The sequence below is a fragment of the Bos indicus genome, chromosome 8 (assembly GCF_029378745.1).
Source record: "Bos indicus isolate NIAB-ARS_2022 breed Sahiwal x Tharparkar chromosome 8, NIAB-ARS_B.indTharparkar_mat_pri_1.0, whole genome shotgun sequence".
Taxonomy (NCBI): domain Eukaryota; kingdom Metazoa; phylum Chordata; class Mammalia; order Artiodactyla; family Bovidae; genus Bos; species Bos indicus.
Window position 1 is genome coordinate 74,656,379 of NC_091767.1, and position 23,439 is coordinate 74,679,817.

Consider the following 23,439-nt stretch of genomic DNA (forward strand, 5'->3'; position numbering starts at 1 on the left):
TCCTTTTGTTTTTGGGGGAGGAGTACATTTTCCAGAAAGAAAATATCAATTATATATAAAAATAACCAGTATGCCTTATTTTTACCCCTTACGCACCCTAATTTTCAATGTATTCCTTCGGGAGATCATCCTCACCCCAATCATAGTAAGTATCCACTTTATAAGAAAATGGAAAAGGTTCGTTTTTCAGAAACATGCTTTAGCTGGCTGCTGAGCACATCTCTTCCTAAAAGCAGGAAATCCTTGAACTGGACCAACTTCATCATCCCACTCCTTTTATTCTCAACTATATGAGACTATACCATCTTAGCCATTGGTTTTTCTCTTCTCTTTTTTTCCCACATTCAAATGAAGACCTTCCGGAGTTAAAACAAACAAAACAACCAGCCTAAGGTGGACACACCAGGACTTCCCTGGTGGTCCAGTGGTTAAGACGCCACACTTGCAATGCTGGGAGTGCGGGTTGGATCCCTAGTCAGTGAACTAAAAGGGGCTTCCCTGGTGGCTCAGCGGTAAAGAACCCGCCTGTCAGTGCAGGAGATGTGGGTTTGATCCCTGGGTCAGGAAGATCCCCAGGAGAAGGGAATGGTTAGTCACTCCAATATTCTTGCCTGGAGAATTCCATGGACAGAGGAGCCTGGTGGGCTACAGTACATAGGTTGTAATAGGGATCAATAGAGACTGAGCGACTAGTCAACAACAACAGTGTTGATCCCACATGCCTCAGGGCGCAGCCAAAAAAACAAACAAACAAAAAAAGACACAGCAAAGCATTCCGATTACAAGGCGATTTATTGAGTTAGTGGCATGTGAGCAAGCTCCTCCGGTGATCAGCAAACGCAGGCATCAGTGCGTTTCAGAGGAGTTCAGAGGAAAGAGAGGCTGGTGGGGTCAGGAGGGCCTCGAGCCCAGGCCTGGTCACCTGGTGATGTGCAGAACTCTCTAGAGGGGCCTGAAGCTCATCTCAGGGGCAAGTGGGTGCAGATGCCCCCATACTTAGAAAAGCAACTTTCACGCCTCACTCCTCCCTGAAAAAGAAACAGGGGAGGGGGAGGTGAGGGCTGATAATCACTGAGAAGCAGCAACCAACACTTTGATCCTCATCAACCCAGAAAGAACATCCTCCAAAGAAAGAAAAAAATTCCGAGTAGCTTTCCAACTTCCCGCGTGGGCTCTGGCTGTAGCTCCAGTGATGCCTCTGCCCTGTGTTTTGGACCCCCAGGGAACTGTTCGCCCCAGAGGGCCCCAGGTAGGGCTGGGGAGCGCACACTCATGGCCTCCTCTGGCGGTAGCGCTGCAGCACTTTCTCCACCGCGTTCTCCATAAAGTCAGGACTGGAGACTTCCTGCGGGACTGTCACGGTGATGGGAAAGGAGTTGAAGAGCTTCACAGCCACCTTGGTGAGGCCAGACGGAATGCTGGGGTCGGAGCATTCACTTGGAAGGAGAAAAGGTAACAAGGGGGTGGGGAAGACGGTCAACCCAGACTCAGCTGGCAACTAAAGTAAGGCTTCATTCGGATCTGTGGACCCCTTTGCTTTTCCCTAACCTCCACAACTAGACAACTTGGTGAACGGAAATGCCCTCAGAGACACTACTTTTGGGGGGTAAATGCCTTCCATGAAGGACCATCCCAGGGGGAGCCCCACCAAGTAAAACATGGTTTCCCAGCTGCCATGCTTCCTTTGGGCAGCAGCCAGCCAGACAGTGGTAGAAAAGGAATCAGGGAGAGAAAAAGAAACGTTTCCTGGTACTAGAGTGATGCTGCTTATCACTGGAGGAGAACAATGGGCCAGTTCATGAGGCATCCTACGTGGGACAGGGCAGCTCTCTGGAAAGAGCTCTGCGGCCAGGCAGACCGGTTCAAACACCTGGGTGATCACCCCTCAGGTAGGAGATGCTGGGTAAGCTGTTGAACCTAGCCAATAAAATAGGATCGTGACATTCCGCCTCATCAGGCAATGAGGTCTCCGTGTACCGCTGTGCCTGAGTGTTTGCTTCCTGCAGTAGGACAAGTGCTCCATCAAAGCAGACATGCCCCCGTGAACATCTTGATCCCGTTTCACCCCTGGGGGAGGACCATGCGACCTCCAGACTGCACCATGAGTGCAGCTGCCATGTGTGGCCAGCACAGACTAACCATGGAGACCTGCAGATGGTACTGGTCATCGTTCTGCGTGAGGTTGGCCAGTTGGGACACCCAGGTGAACTGCTCGTTCAGCTGCTTGAGCAGGGCTGACGTGTTGAGCAGCTTCTGCTGGTAGGACTGGAGCAGCTGGTTGTACAGCCTGCTGAACTTCTCCGCCAGCTGCAGGGACTCGTTCAGCTGCTGACGCAGCAGCGTCTGAGTCGGGTTGCTGGCAGAACAGTCTGCCCAGAGATGGAAAGAACACAAACAAATGACAGGAATGTGAAGGGAGAGCTCAACAGGGATGAAGACAAATGGCAATCGGGTCACACAGCCAGTACCTAAGGCAGAGCTACTCTGAGCACCGTCTTTCCACCGTGTGTTTGCTGTCAGCCCAAGACAAAGCAGAGAGCTTGCCCTGAGTGTGAATCAGCACATACTATCTTCATCAAAAAAGTCTTGCTCTGGGAGACAGTGTCAGTTGAACTAAATTGTTTCAGTAACATCACTGATTTCTCTTTGGGTGCAAGATCCTGACTCCCTGGAGATTGGCAAGGAGGGGCATTGTCCACACCTCAAGAAGCATGGACTTCAGGGCTCCGTGTGCAAAGACCAGGAGCTCCTCTTGCTGACCCCGTCCCCCCAGGAGTCATTTCCGGAAATGGTGGACATTACCTGTAGCTGCCATTTGTGTGGTACTGCTATGCCCCAGGCATCACCGAACGCTCTGGGTAGTGGTGATCTCTAATAGTCTGATGTATTCTGACGTCCAACAATGAAACTGAGGAGCACAGAGCTAAATCATTTGCCTGAAGTCATAGGATGAATTATTTGGGAGGTCAGGATGGTGAACTCAAGGCTTTAACTCCTAAACTTGGGCTCTTCCTATTGAGTCTGTGGCTCTCCAAAGTTCTCCAAGTTTGCCTATATATACAGAGTTGGAAATTCTGGCCCCAAGAACCTGGCTAGCAGAAGAGCCAGCCAGGATCCTCGGACCACAAGCACACAGGAAGTGAGGGGGTCCAGGTTTGCCCATCTGCCCAGTGTGGCTGGCTGCCAAGCTCACCAGAGAGTAGGGAAGTTCACTGCTTTTTCTCCCCCCACTCCCCCCCACCCCACCCACTGCAGGTGGTCAGGTAGACAGGGGTTGGAAACAACGCGCTCTCTCTTTAAAAACTACTGTTTTTCTCTCCCTTAATTGTTGAAAAATATCCCCAAAAGAGCACATGAAACTCAAGCAAGTCAGGGAAAAGGAGGAGTTCTTTGCACGCTTCATCATGCTGGTTGTAATCATTTCTATTGGTTTCGGTTTAGTCACTAAGTCATGTGAAACTCTTTTCAACCTTATGGACTGTATGTAGCCCACCAGGTTCCTCTGTCCATGGGATTCTCCAGGCAAGAATAGTGGAGTGAATTGCCATGCCCTTCTCCAGGGAATCTTCCTGACCCAGGAATAGAACCAGGGTCTCCTGAGTTGCAGGCAGATTCTTTACCAACTGAGCTATGACGGAAGCCCTTTAATCATTTCTATTAAATTAAAATAAAACATCAGGTGGAGCAAGACATAGGATTATGAACAATAACCTGGGTTGAGAAATATGTACAATGACTAACCTTAACTCTTTGTGCCAGAGAGTCATTGAAAATAAGGACAGTCATTGAGAACCGGGATGAAGTCTAGAGCAGTGGCTCTCACCTGGGATAGTGCTGTCCCCATGGATATTTGACAAGGTCTGAAAACACTTTTGGTTGTCACAACTGGCAGGGTAGGGGATGGGAGGTTACTGGAGGCCAGAGATGCTATGAAACACCTTAGAGTGCACAGGGAAGCCCCCATCACAGAGAATGATCTGGTCTAGGGACTTCCCTGGGGGTCCAGTGGTTGAGAATCTGCCTTGCAATGCAGGGTCATGGGTTTGATCTCTGGTTGGGGAACTAGGATCCCACATTGCACGCGGCAACAACTGAACCCACCCACTGCAATACATGACACAGTGAGGGTCACGCAGGCCACAGCTAAGACCCTAAGCAGCCAAATACATAAATAAATATTTTTTAAAAATAAATATTAAAAAAATGATGAAACCTATCATAAAAAAAAAAAAAAAAGAATGATCTGGTCCAAAATGCCAGGAGAATGGAAATTGCAAAAGTTCAGTCTGGAGGTCCCAGGCAGCACACGCTCCAAAGGTTGCAAGCACTTTAGATAAGAAGTCATAAATCTTCCTCAGTGTAGAAAAGAAAACCAGTGTTTCAGGAAGTTGTGATCAGTGACGGTTAAGATCAGTACCAGGGGCACCAATCTGAGCTTGGGCATCAGTAGGTCTCTTCTTCTGGCCCTAAGGTGACTTTCTCACTGCGAGGTACTGTGTGATTTACGGTTTCCTACCTATGATATTTTATGGGCTAAACCCAAGAGGCGTGCTTGTGGACTCACCTCACTTCTTCATAGATCAGCCTCATATAGCACTTGTACTTTTGCAGTGGCTTCTAAAATCACAGCACTGAGATTAGGAATATTTAACCAGACTCTGAAGGCCTGCCCAGGCACCCAAAAGAATTAAGATCAAAGCCACAGGATCGGTCCACTTGGGGTGGGGGTGGGGATAATTAACTCTTTCCTTCCGAGCATAAACTTCTGTGAGCCAGGAAGTGTGTCTCTGCTTTTACAGCAGAAGAGAGCTATTTCCTTTGCCTCAGGGACCAACCAACCACAAGGAAGGTGGTCAGGAAGTGCAGGTACCACAAGGAGAGTCCTGTATGTTCAGGGCAGAGAACACAGCAGCACTGGTGGGGAACACACTCCAAACACCCCACAGGAGGGGTGTCCTGTAATCCTGAGCAGGTCACTGAACCTTCTCTAACTCAGTCTCCTCTGTAAGATAAGTAGCCACCCCAGTTATCCAAGGGAGCAGAGTAAATATGAAGTGTGTAGAAGACGAGTGTACAGTAACAAACACTTGGAAAGAGTTTAACAGAGTTCACACTGTCGAAGGGTTTCCTCGATGGCTCAGTGGTAAAGAATCCGCCTGCCAATGCAGGAGACTCGAATTCGATTCCTGGGTTGGGAAGATCCTTTGGAGTAGGAAATGGCAACCCACTGCAGTATTCTCGTCTTGGAAATCCCACAGACAGAGGAGCCTGGCAGGCTATATATTCCGCAGGGTTGCAAAGAGTTGGACACGACTTAGTGACAAAACAACAGTAACAACAACATGCTATCTAAATTTTCATCGTCTGCAGCCCAAAATGAGGATGTCTACTGGGTTTGGCCCTTGGGGACAGACTAACTGGAGGAAGTCACAGTTGACAGCTTTTTAGAAAGCACGGCTGCCCCTCCTACAGTCAGCCTGTTAACCCTGAACTGATGCGGTAAGTATTGGGTTGGCCATAAAGTTCTTCAGGTTTTTCTACAAGATGTTATGGAAAAGCCTGAATAAACTTTTTGGCCAACCCAATACTTTGTATTCTGTCTCCCAACTTTGGGGACGACTCTGCATCCTAACCCTCGACCCCAGATGGGGATCCAGGCAGAACCAAGCAAAGGACCCCTCTCCCACCAAGAGCCACAGCTGGAAGGTAGCAGAGTTGGCGTTTGAACTCCTATCCGCTTGACGCCCTAAAGGCAGCCCCAGGGAGGTGCTGGGAACCTGAGGACACAGGAGACCAGGGGTCTCCGACTCACCCACTCCCAAGATCTCCTGGCACTTCTCGCACTGCTCCTCCATCCACAGGCATCCCGTGGAGTTGTGGCGGATCTCCTTGCACACAGTGCGGTCACTGTTTTCTGGGGACACACAAGGGAAGTCACACGGAGCAACATGGGCCGCCCCATCTCTCTGAGCCCTTCCACACCACTGTCTGGCCCTTTGAGATGGTTCTGCAGGCAGAGCAGGTTGGCATCTGGCTGTCTGCCTGCAGAAAGACACAGGCTTGGGTCAGCAGTGGGACTCCCTGCAGCAGGACCAGGAGGTGGTTCCCAGGGCCCCCTGAGCTGGGTATGGCCTCCCTCTCACCATTGCCACCTGCTGACACCTCTCCCACCTCCACATTTTCTGATCCGTCCATACTTCTCTTTGGCATTATAACCTGCTTTGCTCTGCATTCTGTCTGGCTCATTTCTCTCCCCCTTGAAGGCAGGAGTAAGATTCACCTTGGAACCTCCTTATAACACAGGGTGCCCCACCCCCGACCTTAAGATATGCAGTAAATGCTTATTCAAGTCAATTTGTCATTTAGCCGCTAAGTCATGTCTGACTCTTTTGTGACCCCATGGACTGTAGCCCGCCAGGTTCCTGCTGTCCATGGGATTCTCCAGGCAAGAATACTGGAGTGGGTTGCCATTTCCTTATCCAGGGGATCTTCCTGACCCAGGGATTGAACCCATGTCTCCTGCACTGGAAGGTGGGTTCTTCACCACTGAGCCGCCAGGGAGGCCCATTCAAGCCAATACCCTCCTGTATTTCCAATCCATTACAAGCCAAGCCCCAGTGCCAGTCAAACTGTAGCATTTAGGAGATGGGGTTGGCCAACCAGGGTCTACTGATTCACTGAAAGAAGACACTTCTAAAAGTTTTGGCTTTTCATGTCCATGTTAGAGTTCATTCATTCAAAAGATACTCACTGTGTGCCCATTCTCTACCAGACCCTAAGGTTATAGCCACGAACAGCTGAGCTGTTCTCACTCATAGCAGACATTACCAATAGATCACGACACTCTGGGCTCCAATGCAGCCAGAACTAATCAGTTGCAAATGGCATGTGAAATGAAGCTGTGATACTGTGATTTATCGTAAGAAACATATATATGGTCTGGTTCCTGACAAGGAGGTCCTAAATCTCTTGGAATTTCCCGTGATAAGAGCAATCAAGCTGTCTTTGCTTTGTTAGGGAAGTAACTTTTTGAAAGTTTCTGAACTTCCTGATGTTCAAGCTGGTTTTAGAAAAGGCAGAGGAACCAGAGATCAAATTGCCAACATCTGCTGGATCATGGAAAAAGCAAGAGAGTTCCAGAAAAACATCTATTTCTGCTTTATTGACTATGCCAAAGCCTTTGACTGTGTGGATCACAATAAACTGTGGAAAATTCTGAAAGAGATGGGAATACCAGACCACCTGATCTGCCTCTTGAGAAATCTGTATGCAGGTCAGGAAGCAACAGTTAGAACTGGACATGGAACAATAGACTGGTTCCAAATAGGAAAAGGAGTACGTCAAGGCTGTATATTGTCACCCTGTTTATTTAACTTCTATGCAGAGTACATCATGAGAAACGCTGGACTGAAAGAAACACAAGCTGGAATCAAGATTGCCGGGAGAAATATCAATAACCTCAGATATGCAGATGACACCACCCTTATGGCAGAAAGTGAAGAGAAACTAAAAAGCCTCTTGGTGAAGATGAAAATGGAGAGTGAAAAAGTTGGCTTAAAGCTCAACATTCAGAAAACGAAGATCATGGCATCCGGTCCCATCACTTCATGGGAAATAGATGGGGAAACAGTGGAAACAGTGTCAAGACTTTATTTTTCTGGGCTCCAAAATCACTACAGATGGTGCCTGCAGCCATGAAATTAAAAGACGCTTACTCCTTGGAAGGAAAGTTATGACCAACCTAGATAGCATATTCAAAAGCAGAGACATTACTTTGCCAACAAAGGTTCGTCTAGTCAAGGCTATGGTTTTTCCTGTGGTCATGTATGGATGTGAGAGTTGGACTATGAAGAAGGCTGAGTGCCGAAGAATTGATGCTTTTGAACTGTGGTGTTGGAGAAGACTCTTGAGAGTCCCTTGGACTGCAAGGAGATCCAACCAGTCCATGCTGAAGGAGATCAGCCCTGGGATTTCTTTGGAAGGAATGATGCTAAAGCTGAAACTCCAGTACTTTGGCCACCTCATGCGAAGAGTTGACTCATTGGAAAAGACTCTGATGCTGGGAGGGATTGGGGGCAAGAGGAGAAGGGGATGACAGAGGATGAGATGGCTGGATGGCATCACTGACTCGATGGACATGAGTCTGAGTGAACTCCGGGAGTTGATGATGGACAGGGAGGCCTGGCGTGCTGCGATTCATGGGGTTGCAAAGAGTCAGACACGACTGAGCGACTGATCTGATCTGAAGGATGGGGGCTGATTGATGGGAGAGCCAACTACATGATTAAAAGGTTAGAACTTTTAGCCCCAGCCCCTGATTTCTAGGGAGGGGAGAGAGAGGCTGGAGATTAAATCAATGACCAATGGTCAATGATTTAATCAACTGTGCCTCTGTAACGAAGACTCTATGAAATCTAAAAGGATGGGTTGGGAAGCTTCTGGGTTGATGAACACATGCACCAATGAGACACAAGAGCCTGCTGACTCAGAGAGGAAATGAAGGCTCTCCAGCCCTCCCCATCCCTTTTTCTGGGCATCTCTTCCATCTGGCTGTTCTTGACTTATACCCTTTTATTTTTATTACTTTTTTTAATGGATGACCAATGGGCTAGTCACCCATTGGTGGCTTTTTTAAAAATGATTTTACTTATTTTTGATTTTTAAAATTTATCTCTGGTTGTGTCAGGCCTTAGTTGTATCATGCGGGATCTTTCATTGCGGTACACAGGCTTAACTGCCCTGTGGCATTGGGATTCTAGTTCCCCAAGCAGGGTTCGAACTCATGTTCCCTGCACTGCAAGGTAGATACTTAACCTCTTCCCCAGTGGTCCAGATATAACCCAAGATATATCCTTTAAAAATAAATTGATTATCTAGTATGTAAAATGTTTTTCCGGGTTCTGTGGGCTTCTTGAACAAATTAATTGAACCCAAGGGGATGCTGGGTTCCACTTGCAGTGTAAGAGATATGGGTTTGATGCCTGGGTCAGGAAGATTCCTGGGAGAAAGAAATGGCAACTCACTCCAGTATTCTTGCCTGGGAAATTCCATGGATAGAGGAGCCTGTCAGGCTACAGTCCATGGGGTTGGAAAGAGTTGGACATGACTTAATGACTCAACAACAATAAAAGGAAGCGGTCATGGAACACTCTAATCTACAGCCAGCCAGTCAGAAGCACAGGTGACCACCTGGATTCATGATTGGCGGTTGAAATCGGGGGTGGGCGTGGTGGGGCAGACTTGTGGGACTGAGCCCTGAAGCTGTGGGGTCTGATGCTGTCTCTAGGTAGATGGGGTCCGACTTGAGTTGAACTGCAGGGCACCCGGCTGGTGTGGGAGAACCCCTTGGTAGGGAAATCCCCACACTTGGAACTCGGTGCAGAATCAAAGAAGCATATTCAGTTCTCATTCCCCTGCCCGAGACATGCTGTGCTGAAGGGGCAGGGCGCCTTGTCACCTGGTGGCCAACCAGTCCTGAGCCGCTTCTGCACACAGGAGCATAGAACTTCATGCAGATCTGCTTCAGGCAGGGCTTACACTCGTCCCAGAGGGCGGTCGTGGTCTTCTTGCACACCCCCTGGGATGCCTTCAGCTTGGTTTCGGAATCCCTGGTGTCATTCAGGGGGTTCTGGGGGATGACACAGGCTGGCTTAGCCACAGAAACCACGGGCTTCCCCTTCCTGAAGCAGGCATGGGTGCCCACCCCCAACTCTGCCCAACCTGGCACATGGGTGCTTATTTCCATCCTGCTCTGGCTCACAAGTTCCCACATTTGCCACCAGGATGTCCCTTCTCATCTGGTTTTAAACATCCTCCCATCTTCATCCTGCTCGTTAGTCCTTTCTGGCCACTAGAGCCCATCTAGACATCTTTCTCTGATGCTGCACCTAATGTCTTTACCCCAAGACTTCCCCCTTCTCACTAAATACCCCACTTTATACTCTCAACTTCAGGAATTTAAATATCATCTTCCAAAGCTTCCTTGAATCTTATTTTTCTATGGCAACCACAGTCTGCAGCATGCCATGGGAATAGGTAAGTTTCTAAAATCAAAATCACACCTGCTACCAAAAGTCTCTAACATGACCATGACATTTGATCCAGTAATTCTGCAGGCATCTATCCCAAGGAATTCCTGCAATCAAGGAAAAATCTGTATGCCTGAAGATATTTTTTAAATATTCATAAATGGCAAAAAAAAAAAAAAACAAACTGGAGTTAACTCAGATGTTCAAAACTAGGGGACAAGTTAAGGAAATAGTACTACCTACAAATGGTAGCTAGGACAGCATTACCAAGGATGTTTGTAATAAGTGTTAAATATTATAATAAGCATTTCTCATGTTAAAAAATTAATGAGTTTGAGTACAGCCACTGTCCAAAAAGTACAGAGGAGAAAAAATAGTAAGAAATAGATCAAATGTAGGTATCCTTAGATACCTAAGGAATTGTCCTAAAGTAAAAGGATTATGGAAAAACTTTTCTTCTGCTTTTCTATATTAAAATCTTGAAAAATAAGTGTTTTACTCTTCAAAGAATGAAGTAGACCATCTATACCCCCAGATGAAGCTGCACTAGGAATGTCTGAGCAGGAGGAGCCATGTGAAATCTTCTCCTGCTCCATGTCCCCTGTCCCCTGGTCTGTGTCCACTGCCTCTTGCTCCCAAATGGGGAAGGCCACCACACCTTCTATGAGGCCAAGTCACAGGCAGTTCCTTTCTTTCCAGTTCTCATATTTCTCATCTGAGAAGTCATGAAGTCTTTCTCCAAACATGATGTGCTTTATAGAACCTGGATTGTCAAATATTAAATTCCAGTGAGAAACAAGATATTCCAGTGAGAAACAAACATTCAAGAACAAGACTTGCCACTTCTCCGTGGAGTCTAGGAGGTTTCTCATAGCATGGCGGGAATTTCTACTCATACCAAGAAAGGGCATTAAGTTTCAGAGAAAGTTAGAGCTGCACCCAGGCCAACATTTCTGCAAGTGGCTACCATGAAATTGTGCTCCAAGCTATCAGGAAAAAAATAAATGGATTCCCTGGTCAATTGGATTTGGAAAGCACTTGGGTTAAATGAAGTTACATGTGTTTCTTCACCACAGAACTTCTCTGAGTCTTTATAATGATTTCACCCCACACATCAGGGACCATAGGCTGCATCTCAGTATCTCTGTCATTAGGGGTAGGGTAGCAATCAGGGTAGAATTTGAGGATACCCTGACAAAGACTATTGATTTTTTAAATAAGCTGGGCTTCCCAGGTGGCGGTAATGGTAAGAACACGCCTGCCAGTGCAAGAGACATTTAAGAGACGTGGGTTTGATCCCTGAATCAGAAAGATCCCCTGGAAGAGGAAATGGCCACATGCTCCAGTATTCTTGCCTGGAGAATCCCACGGACAGAGGAGACTGGCGGGCTACAGTCCATGGGGTCTCAAAGAGTTGGACACAACTGAGGGACTGAGCACAGCACAAATAAGCTGTTTGTCGAATGACAGTGGCTTAGTTGTGTATGCTCACTGTTGGACTTAGGTGTCTCTTTACAAAGTAGTCCAGAACTCAGACGTGGGCAATACAGTGTGTGCCTGCTATACCCCCAAAGGTATTACCCACACTAGATAAGCTTCCTGAAGGTAGGGTGCCATCCCCCTTCTAACCCGTGACAGTGACAGACCCTACCCAAAGCCGACGTTGGAGCTTGCACACAATCGGGGTTTAGAAAAATCTATTGAAATGAATCTGGCAGCAGGCTTGTAACGAAACCAGATCCAAAATCTCATCTCTTAAAGCTTTCAAAAGCAAATAAACCTTCCCTATTTGTTAACCACAGCCCCTGGTATCAGATGACACAGCGGGGAAGGAAGGAGGGCAGGTCACCACGGCAACCTGGCAGGGCACCTGGAGGAGCAAGGGCCACTCTCTCCCTCCAGCACAGAGGATCAAGGTTGGGGCCACGGAGCTCTTCCTTACCTCTTTCTTCTTCTTGGCTTCCTCTAGGGAGCTGTGCAGTAATTTGCGCTCTTCGTTGGTTTGTTCTATTTGGGTCCTTATCTGTTTCACCTCCTTGAGGGCATTTTAAATTTCTTTATTCACATACTTACTCCCCTCGGTGGACATTTCTGCAGGAAAAGGGCAGAGAGGTGGATGATGTGAGTGGGTGGTGCTGGGAATACAATCCTGGAACCATTTGAAAGGGTCAGAAAGGCCAGTGGATCTAGGGGCTGCCATGGCTGGGGTCCCCCTGGCAAGCAGCCTTCAGGGTCCCAGCTTCACTCTGACACAGGTTCCATTCTAGGTTCCATCTCCAGGGCGCACTAAAGACCCAGGGCCTGAGAATCAATTACCCAGCTGCTCAGAAATGCAAACATTGGAGCAGACACACCCAGAGAAATAACCCAGTCTGCCCCTGGGGCTCTGGAGGAGCAGCCTAACTAACTGCAGAAGAAAATGTTCAAGGAAAAAAAAAAAAAAATCCTGGAAGCATAATTTGATGTTTAAGCATCAAAATATAAAATAGTATCCTTTTGGATACAGTCCTTTCTGGAAAGCAGTTTAAGCAAACATCTGAACTTCGTCTTTGTTCCAATGCATGGTGTCAGGTGACAGGGACACCGAGGTGACTTAATTACACCATCCCACAAGGAGACTGATCAGACATACCACATCGTTTGACAAATACAATGAGACAATGTTACTAAAGTACTAAAAGTAATAGCCCACGCTTCTCTGGTGCTTATCCTGGGCCAGGCACCGTGCTGGATGCTTCATATGCATTTTATCTAAGACTCTCAACACTGCCTTCACCTCATTGCATAAATGAGGATGAAGAATCATAATGAGATCAAGATACTCACCCACAGTTATACAGCTGGGAGGGTGGAGATAGACTCCCACCCACCTCTGATCTCAACATTTGGTTTTCTAACTACTACCCCAGAGAGTTGGTCAGCTCGCAGGACAAGAGTGGAGCAGAGGGAAGATGGGTGTCAGGAAGGACCTAGCAGAAGAGGGGAACCAAAAGCTGGGCTCTGAAGGATGATAAGCCCTCCTAATGAATTATATTTTCTCTTTCCTGAACCCAGAGCATTGGTTTTGTAGGTGGAAAGGTGGCAGACACAGGTGGTAAGCGTTATGGAAACTCAAGGGGGAAGTCCACAGAGGCCCCAATGGTCCAGGCTTCATGGAGCTTCAGGGGGAGCTGTGTGGGTACTGGGCCAAGCTGAATGGGAAGAGAACAGCCAGATGAGATACAAGATCCAGAAAGGGCTTGGGGTCCACTTGAAAGTGCCTGGAAGCCAACCTGACCACAAAGAGCCTTGACTAGCAACAGGGAGCTCAGAGAAGGACCCAGGCAGAGCAAACCAGACCTCATGCACAGGTCAGAGATGGGCTCTGACCCTTGGGGTCCTGACAGAAGGGCATGACGGGTCACTTATCCCGGAGCTCTTTGCCCGAGATTGCCCGGCCACTCTCCCAGCTGAGCAGCAGCCCCATCAACAGCAGGAGAGTCTTCAGCTTGCCTCCTTCTCCAACTCTGGAATCCCAGCAAGCCTCTGTTTGGAGAGAACAGGGGACTGTCATGGTAATAGCTAGACAGCCCGCTGTGTCCAGCCCAGCCTGCTGCCTGCTTTCCTGGAGCCCTGCTGAGGCCTGGCCCTCCACTATGCCCTCAGCTCACATCCCAGGGACTTGACAAGAAAGGATCACTCTTGCCACTGGGCACTTTCAAAAGAAAGTGGAGGCAGCGGGGTACCGGGAAGAACCCCAGGAAAGCAGCCTAATACAGAAGAAATAAGGATCTGGAGTTGGAACCACTGGACTCGGGTCCAAGCCACCCTCCTCCTGCTCCTCCTCCCCTCTTCCTCCCCTCCCCTCCCCTTCCTTCTTCTCTTCCCATCATAGCTGACTATGCCTGCAAAAGACACATGAGATTTCTGCATCCAGAGAAGGCGTCTATCTCAACAAACTCAACTCTGAAAACACCTCTCTTGGGTCACTCATCCAGCCTCTCCCATCCCCCTAAAGTGGGGACTGCAGCCCTGAACACATCCAGTCCCCTGCTGTCGGCATCACCAATCAACCACAGCACCATTCCCCAACCAAGCCTCAACACCTCCCAAAAGTGCTTTTCAAGGGCCTGAAGCAGTGATAGCCTCAGACCCTCTGGGTCGACACAGGGAAATAAATCCATTTATCATCCCCAGTGTGAGACTCGAGGCAGGAGGCACGGATGGGAGTAGAGTGAGGCGAGGAGGACAGTGGTCTTCAGGGAGTATAGAGAGGGAGGGGCAAGGCCAAAGGGACTGGTGGGGTGTGGCACTGTGGGGGGGAAGGAGCCTCCCCAGAAGAAGTCCTGCTGGGAGCAGCGCTTCTCTGCTCCACCAGGTCCCTTTCACTTGGCTGGTCCCTCTAAGCCCACAGCAGGGCACCTCCCAAGGTCCTCCCACCATCACTTGGCTAGCTGCCCTGAGCCCTGGACCAGCTGGTCTTACACAATGGATCCTTTCCCCAAAGCTGAAGTTGTTGCAAAACAAAAATCCCTCTCCCTGCATCCCTCTCCCATCCCGCACCCCTCCTCCTCACAACTGCTCATCTGAACTTACCCACTTCACCCTAACAAGAACGGGAAGGGGCTCTCCCCTTCCTGAAACGATGCACACCCTGAAGCCGTTCTCAGCTCCTCCACAGGTCCGCTGGGACCCTTGGGAGAAAATGAATAAGGCAAGTCTCTCCTGAGACACAATTAGTAAGGCAGCTGGGCTGTGGTCCCTGAGTAGAGTAGCGTGGGAGAGGAGAGCGGGTCACTGCCCTCTGCAGAGATGGTGGGTGGGCAGCTAAGCCAAGGTGCTAGTTCAGGTCTGCCAGACACTGCCCCTGCTGCTCACTGAGGCCTGAAACGCCTGGAGCACAGACAGAGGCTTTGTCATGCCAGAGAGAGAAAGCCAGAGAGAAACACCCCTCCAGCAGAGCACTCCTCCCCCATAAGTGAAGGCTTTGTAGAAATCATACCCCAGCCTTTGAAATAGGCTGTGACTGGAAGACAGGGCATTGGGTCCTGAAGAAAAGAGACTCAGGGAAGCCAAAGGCAGGAGCGCTGGATGAGGAGTCCGGAAACCCAGGGGTCAGTACAGGATCTCCCATCAGGAGCCTGGGGACCATGGGAGTCGTGGAGCTGAGAGCTGGGACAGGGACCTGTCTCCCACCCAATCACCTCAGAGGTAAGGCAGAACCCAGAAACAGGCTGGGGCTCCCCAAGGCCTGCAACAAGCTGGTGGCAACCCCAGGATGAGAACCCAGCCCTCCCAATCCCCCAGCCCAGTGTTCTTTCCTTGACACCAAGTCACTGATATCTGAGCCTCAGTTTCTCCGTCTGTAAAATGGACGTAATACAGATCTCAGAGATGTGAATGTGTTCTGTAAACACAAGGGTCTTATGTCATCTTTGCAAATTCTGACTCCTTCAAAAATAGACGTAGGACCAGTTGTGGGCACTGGCACAGTATCCTTTGGGGAAGTGGGAGGAGGTGGCACGTAGAGAGGGACAGAGGAAAGGAAGCAGGCACACAGAGGCCACCTGTGGTCCCTCCCTGCTGCTGACTCCTTTAAAGTACCTGGGAAGTAGCCGGGAGTCTTGTTACCACACTAGATTCTGATTCCGAGACTACTGTGCTAACACACATGCAGATGATATTGACACTAGCCCAAGGGCAGTACGGGGACAGTGGCTGTGCAGCCAAATTGCCCTCCCTTTGCACCGACTCCCCTCCCCTCCCCTCCCATCTTCAGACTAGGGCACCTGGTTGCCAACTGCTCTGATTAAACAAGCCTCTCAAAGGCTCTCCTTTCCCCAGAGGAAGCCATGGGGAAGACACTGTCACGCGGAGTAAGCTGCAGGGTAAAAAGCCCAAGCTCCTCTCCTACTCCATCCCAAAATATAGCAAACTCAATCAAAAAGAAAAACAAAACAATTGCCAGTAATTCACACCTTCCAGAGGCAACCATTAGCACTGTGGTATCTCTCCTCTTTTCTGTGCATTTGCATACAATTGGATCCTTTACATCCACTATCTTCAAATACACTCTAAAAGCACAGTTTTGCAGCTGTGTAATAGTCTCTTAATCTGGTGTACCTTATTTTGCCATCCCACATGGCTGATCTTTTAAATTGTCTGTAATTTCCAACTATTATTACAACGAAGTCTCAAAAGCATCCTGTTACAATACCAGTACTTACTCTTAAATTCCTAACCCCACTCTTAAATAGTAATAATCAGCTTCTTTTTTCGATAGGTCCAGAAATTCTGAAAGGTCAAGACTTGGGTTCTAATCGCAATTCTGATACCTGTTTTCTGTTTATCTTTGGAGATTTTTCTTTCTGTTTATCCTTCCAGATTTTCATTTATAAGATGTGACAGTTTGAATCAGATGTCTAAAACCTGATGGAGGTTGTGTGACGTTTCTCTGATGTACTCTGGTGCATTAGGAAGCAGCTCTGCCACTCCAGCAGCAGCGTCAGTTCTCCAAATGTCAGTTTCCCCATCTTCACAAAAGGAGGTTCACTAACATCTATCCTGTTTACCCCACAGAATTGTGATTGGAGTTCATAAACAAAGAGGCTCCCGAGTCCCTGCCTGTACGCCGACCCCACAATTTTCGGTCCCCAACTCGGTTCCCTGGCGATGGGGCTCCAGCCACTTCCCTTCCATGGATCTTCCGACTCCACCCAAAGCGCCCCCTCTGACAGCCCGGGGACTACCAGCGACCATCCTCTCCTCGCCTGGCGGCCCCCCACCCCCAGCCCTGCGCTTGTCTTCCCGGCGGCGGGGCTGCACAGGGGACTGGAAGAGTGGGGACGTCTCACCCGTCAGCGCCGCCCACAAGCTTCCGGCGACGCCGCGTGCACTGCACGGTGAGGCTCCCGTGTTTATAGCGCTCCGCTGCGTATACACCCACTTTGGGAATGGCTCCAAACCTGCAGGACGCCCAAAGAATGCCGTAGAAAGCACCGAGAGCTTTCCGGAAGCCGGCGCGGGAAGCGGGGCGGAGATGCAGGGGGTGGGCATTTGGGGAGGTGGGTGAGGTGCAGCACCCGGCGCGGGGCATAGGGGGGCGCTTTGGCACCGCGAAAGGCTCGGGCGGAGACGGACGCTGGGGCGCGGGGTCGCACCCAAGGGGCTCAGAGCCGGGGCACGGCGCCCCAGAAGGGGAGAGCCTGAGTTAACATGCACGGCGAGCGCCCAGCTCCGCAGGAGTGGAGGGATGCTCCGCGCCCCTGCCTGGTCCCTCAGATCAGATCAGATCAGTCGCTCAGTCGTGTCCGACTCTTTGCGACCCCATGAATCGCAGCACACCAGGCCTCCCTGTCCATCACCAACTTCCAGAGTTCACTCAGACTCACGTCCATCGAGTCAGTGATGCCATCCAGCCATCTCATCCTCTGTCGTCCCCTTCTCCTCTTGCCCCCAATCCCTCCCAGCATCAGAGTCTTTTCCAATGAGTCAACTCTTCACATGAGGTGGCCAACGTACTAGAGTTTCAGCTTTAGCATCATTCCTTCCAAAGAAATCCCAGGGCTGATCTCCTTCAGAATGGACTGGTTGGATCTCCTTGCAGTCCAAGGGACTCTCAAGAGTCTTCTCCAACACCACAGTTCAAAAGCATCAATTCTTCGGCACTCAGCCTTCTTCACAGTCCAACTCTCACATCCGTACATGACCACAGGAAAAACCATAGCCTTGACTAGACGAACTTTTGTTGGCAAAGTAATGTCTCTGCTTTTGAATATGCTATCTAGGTTGGTCATAACTTTCCTTCCAAGGAGTAAGCGTCTTTTAATTTCATGGCTGCAGTCACCATCTGTAGTGATTTTGCCTGGTCCCTACTCCCAAATAAAACCTCACAGTTCCGCTGCCCGGTTGAACGTTAATTTTTCGTATGTGCCACTCCTCCGGCTCCATTTAACAGCATCAGAAATATCAGGGGTGTGACGGAGAGGGATGCTGTGATGCAACACAGAGAGTATAAAATGATGGCTTCCCAAACCACTACAGTGACCTGGTGGTCCTTTGGCAGACCTGCTAGAGTGCAGGAAACAGAAACATGTTCTTAGGGAGGTACAGAACATTCATTTGGAAACTTAGAAGGCCTCCCTGGCTCTTTGAGTCCCAGACTTGAAGTAAATATTGTCCCCATCCACTTGAGACCCAGCCAAACCAGGTGGGCTTCATGAACACGGGACCCTGCTGGCCCACTTATTGTTTAATGAGCTACTGTCCAAGTCTTGAAATTCTCAATAGTTTTTGAACAAGGGGCCCTGCGTTTTCATCATGCATGGAGCCTCACAAATTATGCTGCTGATCCTATCTGCAAAGGGACTCACTGATCACCAGCCCCAAGTTCCCTCTGCTGGCAGGAGGAAGCTTGCCAACAGACTCCCTGTGGCAGGGGGCTTTGATGGGGGCAGAGGGGTGAGAGCAGTCATGCCACCCCCTAGCAGGGAGAGGACCAACCCAGAAGTTTCACAGGCATAGCCATTAATACTTCCTGGGGAAGAAACAGTCAGGCACTCCGACCCAGGATGTTTGAGCCCTATGAGAAAGGTCTAAGGGCTTGAGTGTGGTTCTCGTGCTGGCTGGGGGGAGATGGGGGCGCAGGGCAGGTGTGGGCAGTATGGTTCACTCGCCAACTGAAAACCAGCAAGTTGAGGGGCTCAGAAGAGAGTTGTATGGCCAGGGGCTGAGTTTTCCTGCTCATAATTTTCAACATACAGCTTCAGATCCAGTCTCTGGTTGCTCAAGGTCCAGGCACAACTAGAAACCCCCCTCCCACCTTTTCAGGAAGGAGCACGGAGGGAGCTTCTAGGGATGTGAAAAACAGGGGGCAAGTGGGGGTGGGGCATTGCAAGAAATTCTGACGCAGTCTCAGCTCTGTCCTGAGGCTCTGGGTGACCGTGGCCAGACCAAAGATTTAACCCTCACATTCCACCCCCGCTCCTCAGTTCTCAGTTTCTTCCTTCTGGACAGTAAGGAATCTGGAATGTATCATCTCTGAGGTCTTCTTCAACCTCACCAGGAGCAATGCCAAGTGTGAGAAGATCATCAGCCCAGAAGGAAAAGAAAAAAAATCCAGCCAGAATTTGCAACAGTATTTCTCCTTTAAGGCTTCACTTTATCTTCCAGGAAAAGTCTAATTATCAGTAACAGCTACATTTTCTATGGAAACTGCCTCCTGTTTAGCATCCTGTCAATGCCCAAGGCCAAAAGGATTCTCTTTGAGCATGCTCCTTGTAACTTTTCTGTTCCGCGACTCCCCCAGCATCCGATACAGGAGGCACAAATCTGTAATAATTATATTTTAAAAAATCAGACTTTGGAGGACAAGGCAAGGAGATCTGCCTTAGTCAGCTGAAGTAGGGGAAGGGAGGAGAAGACAGGATTGGGAGAAAAGAACGTGATTCACAGCTTCAGCTGTGGTCCTCTGGGAGGAATTACTTGATGACTCCAGCTCTTAAGCGTACAAGGCTCAGAAGATAAAACTTGAAGGAAAAGAGTGCACCGTAAATGCATCACTGGATTTTCAATAGTCTAAATAGATCACGGAGGCCAGTTGGTGCAGCCCTCACCCAAGAGTTGATTCTTTCTTTTTAACTTTTATTGACCTGTAGTTGATTTCCAATGTTGTGTTAGTTTCAGGTGTGCAGCAAAGTGACTCAGTTATACATATTCTTATATCCACTCTTTTACATTCTTTACCCAGACAGGTCATTACAGAGTACTGAACAGTTCCGTGTGCTATACAGCAGGTCCTTATTTGTTACCTAGTTTATATATAGTGGTGTGCATATGTAAATCCCAGTCTCCCAATTGATCCCACCTCCCCTTAAACCCTGGCAACCATAAGTTTGTTTTCTAGATCTATAATTCAATTTCTGTTTTGTAGATGCATTTATTTGTACCCTTTTTAAATTTGTTTTTAAGTCTTTATTGAATTTGTTACCATGTTGCTTCTGTTTTATGTTTTGGCCACAGGTCATATAAGATCTTAGTTCCCTAACCAGGGATCGAACTTCTACTCCCCGCTTTGGAAGGCAAAGTCTTAACCATTGGACCACCAGGGAAGTCCTCTTGTACCTTTTTTTTTTTAGATTCCACCACTTGATTCTCAACTCCCCACCAACCACCACCACCACTGCCACATTCCCACCAGGTAGTCATCCTGCCTTTGTTTGGATGCTCCCAATAACTGGGAGCTCACTACCTACATGCACAAAATCATCTAGAAAACTGTCCATAGAACTTGGTGAAGTCAGAGCCTGGCTCCTGCAAGAGACAGTCTCAAACCCAGCTCTGTCCTCTGAAATCACACAGAGAAAACCCAATCCATCTCCCCACTGCTAGCCCTTCAGCTCTTTGAAGGCATTTGGTCATTTCTCCCAGCATTTCCCCAGGTTTGTCGCTGCCTGCTCTGTCATTGTTTGTAAATTCTTCCCCAACCCTTTGGCCTCCTGCATGTTACCACTCTTGAGCCCTGGGCTTGCCAATACCGGTGAGGACTGACCACAGGCCAGAGCAGGACCACCTGCTCCCTTGCCGGCACACTCGAGATAAGCTTTTATTTAGCTGCTGAGTCACTTGGTTGATTCATATAGAATTCATCATCTTTTTGGCAGACACTGCTGTTAAGACATTTTTCTTCTATCATGGACTTAGGCAGTCAGGTTTGGGGTTTGGGGCTTGATTTTTTTTCTTGGAGTGGGGGAACCATCAGGGAGGGGGCAAGGAGAAAGTAAAGAACTTTACGTTTATTTGCTCATCTCTTTCACTTTCATGCATTGGAGAAGGAAATGGCAACCCACTCCAGTGTTCTTGCCTGGAGAATCCCAGGGACAGAGGAGCCTAGTGGGCTTCCATCTATGGGGTCGCACAGAGTCGGACACGACTGAAGCGACTTAGCAGCAGCAGCAGCAGCAGCAGCTCATCTCTTTCTGCTTTGCCCACCATCTCTCCCTGGCTAGGTGGTGTCTTTTTTCTGCACACCACCACCACCATGGTCCAGCTCTGTGCCAGCAGCGTGGCAGTTTAGCTACTGCTGATGGAAGTGGAACAAGCTAGAAATGGATGAGAGCAGTAAATACTCCATGGCCTATAATTAAGAATCACTCTCCAGGCTCTAATTATAATTTGGGTATATTCAGTCATAAAAAAATAATGGATAATAAAATTAGAAGTGATAAAATTAGCCTAGAGCTGATGCAGAGGCATCCTGACTGCTGTTTCAGGGCTTCCCTAAGTCCAGAAACATTCACTCCATCCACTGTGTTTCCCTTATTTTCCCAAATAGGATCTCTTTGAGAAAAGATCTGATGCTAGTCTCTCTTGAGTTGCTTTTCATGGACCTACAACTAGACAAATATTACTTAAACTACCTTCACTGTTAACCTTTTATTGGTATAAGAGATTCTGAAATTGGGATTGTAAGGTAAAAGAGAATATGTCATGTCAGTGTTAATATATACAGGCTGATGGTAGCAGCAACTCTCACTGTCTCCGAGAAAACCCAGTTCCCACGAGACCATCAGTCTGGATGTAGTTGTCCTTTTGAATGTTTGCCACTGTGGCAGGTAAAACTGACACTTTACTCTCTTACTGTCTTTGTTTATTGTTTTCAGCTACTCATTTTAAAATAAAGTTTCCTTTTCTGTGACTTGCTTATTCATATTATTGCTCATTCTGTTGAGTTAGGCATCCTTTTTTAAATTGAAGTGTAGTTGGTCTACAGTGCACCCATTTTTCTACCAATGTAAATCCAAATCTTACTGGCGAAACAATGAAAACCCTTTGGCCAAGTGAATGGGGTTGAGGGGAGGTGGGATAAATTTGGGATTAAAGCCAAAGGCTTTCTCATTAGTACTGCTTGAGAACTGCCTGGAAGAGGGAATCCTAGAGATGGTCCTGTGGGCCCTAGCCTACAGTCAGGAAGACAAGAGAGGAAAAAGAGAGAGAGAGGGAGATGTAAGTTCTGATAGACACCTGGCAGGGCTGCCTCCTCTCTGATGAGTGGATCTTGCTATGGTGGACACAGCAATGGTCCCCACTGGCCTCTTTCTAGCTCTTGGACACTCCATGTCTTCACAAAACTCTTTGGGAGCAGCTGCAGTGCTAGACAAGTACAAGGTCTTAAGTTTCCAGGTATTTCTATGTAGGTATCCCCACCCAACCACCTGACATGTCTCCAGAATCTACAATTTGCATTCCTCCACCAAGAGAAGGGCCAAGACCCTCCCACTAAATTGTATGAAAAAAGCAAAAATGAAAAGCAGATGCCCCACATCCACACCCTCTGTTTCTGCACCCAGAACCTTCTACTGGATACACTGCTCAGACTTTAATGTCTACAGAGGGGTCCCGAAATGGCAAGGACAAAATGTGAAGTTTCATCTGAAAACTGTGCCAAATAGCTGCATGTTAGTCAGAGTAACTTATATAACATGCCAGAATTTTGGGAGGTTTTAATGCTGTCAAAGTACAGTTCACAGTGCTGAGACACTTACCTATTCCAGAGCAAGAGACCGATGGTAGGCTAGCTGCAACATGTGAGGGAGAGCAATTTTGCTTGGAAGACTTGTTGCCCTAACATTGGACCAGACCTGGAACCACTGGCATCTTCAAAAATCCCTTCTAAGCATTCATTACCCCACCAACAAATCAGATGCAAGAGCTGAGAGGTCATTCATAATAAATCTTGGTATATAGTTGGTATATGCAGGCCAAATGGAATAAATTCACCATAAATCTTGGAAGAAATGGTCCACTAACAGCTTCTACTTCTCCTTTACCTATAGAGGCACGGCCAGATCCATACAAGACCCACTTCGTCACCAAAGTTTGTGTTCACTGAACACTTAGTATCTCCCAAGCACTATGTTTACATCATTATCTCATGAAAGCCTTCCTACAACCCTGCAGGGTAAGTAACCACTGCTACCCCATCTCACAGATGAGGAAACTCATCAAGATTAAGCTCTCACCAAGTTGGTGGAGCCAGCATTTGGACCCATGCATTCTTACTCAAGAGCTTTCGTGCTTAGCCTCTAACCTACACTGTCTCCCAGGATATGGCACAGGGTCAGTGAGGACAGATGCCAAAATAAGCACCTCATCCCCCACAACTTCCTCTGGAGAGAAAGAAATGGTTGCAACAGAACAGGGGAAATGGAGTTTCATGTCAGAAGCAGAGGAAATGGGACCTCTGGAAGCTCTGAGCATAACAACTCAGTGCAAGTGCCTTTGATTGCTAAATTAAACTACAGGGTCTGCTGAGACTCAAGTACTGCAGCAATCATTTTCACTTAAAGCAGTCTATAACATTTGAAGTTTCTTCCTGAAAAACAAACATTTGTTCTTAAGAAAACATGTTCCAAATAATTTCTGGGGAAATGAA

General features: G+C 48.3%; 1 protein-coding gene across 7 annotated transcripts; it reads right to left on the reverse strand.

Annotated features, from left to right (window-relative positions):
- Nucleotides 1-773: 773 nt before the first annotated feature.
- LOC109563162 (clusterin-like) lies at nt 774-17,056 on the reverse strand. 7 transcript variants are annotated; one of them, XM_070794982.1, is made up of 7 exons: nt 16,862-17,056; nt 11,971-12,119; nt 10,687-10,791; nt 9,458-9,628; nt 5,813-5,914; nt 2,140-2,369; nt 774-1,028 (listed from the first exon to the last, which is right to left on the reverse strand). In XM_070794982.1, exons 5-7 carry the CDS (start codon nt 5,853-5,855, stop codon nt 960-962), a joined length of 342 nt encoding a protein of 113 aa, XP_070651083.1. In that variant the 5' UTR covers nt 5,856-5,914; nt 9,458-9,628; nt 10,687-10,791; nt 11,971-12,119; nt 16,862-17,056; the 3' UTR covers nt 774-959. The 7 variants fall into 7 exon arrangements, with proteins under 7 accessions (XP_070651083.1, XP_070651084.1, XP_070651079.1 ...); XM_070794983.1 differs by lacking the exons at nt 9,458-9,628; nt 10,687-10,791 and adding an exon at nt 2,803-2,908; XM_070794978.1 differs by lacking the exons at nt 9,458-9,628; nt 10,687-10,791 and having other exon boundaries at nt 16,862-17,054.
- Between the last annotated feature and the right edge of the window lie 6,383 nt (nt 17,057-23,439).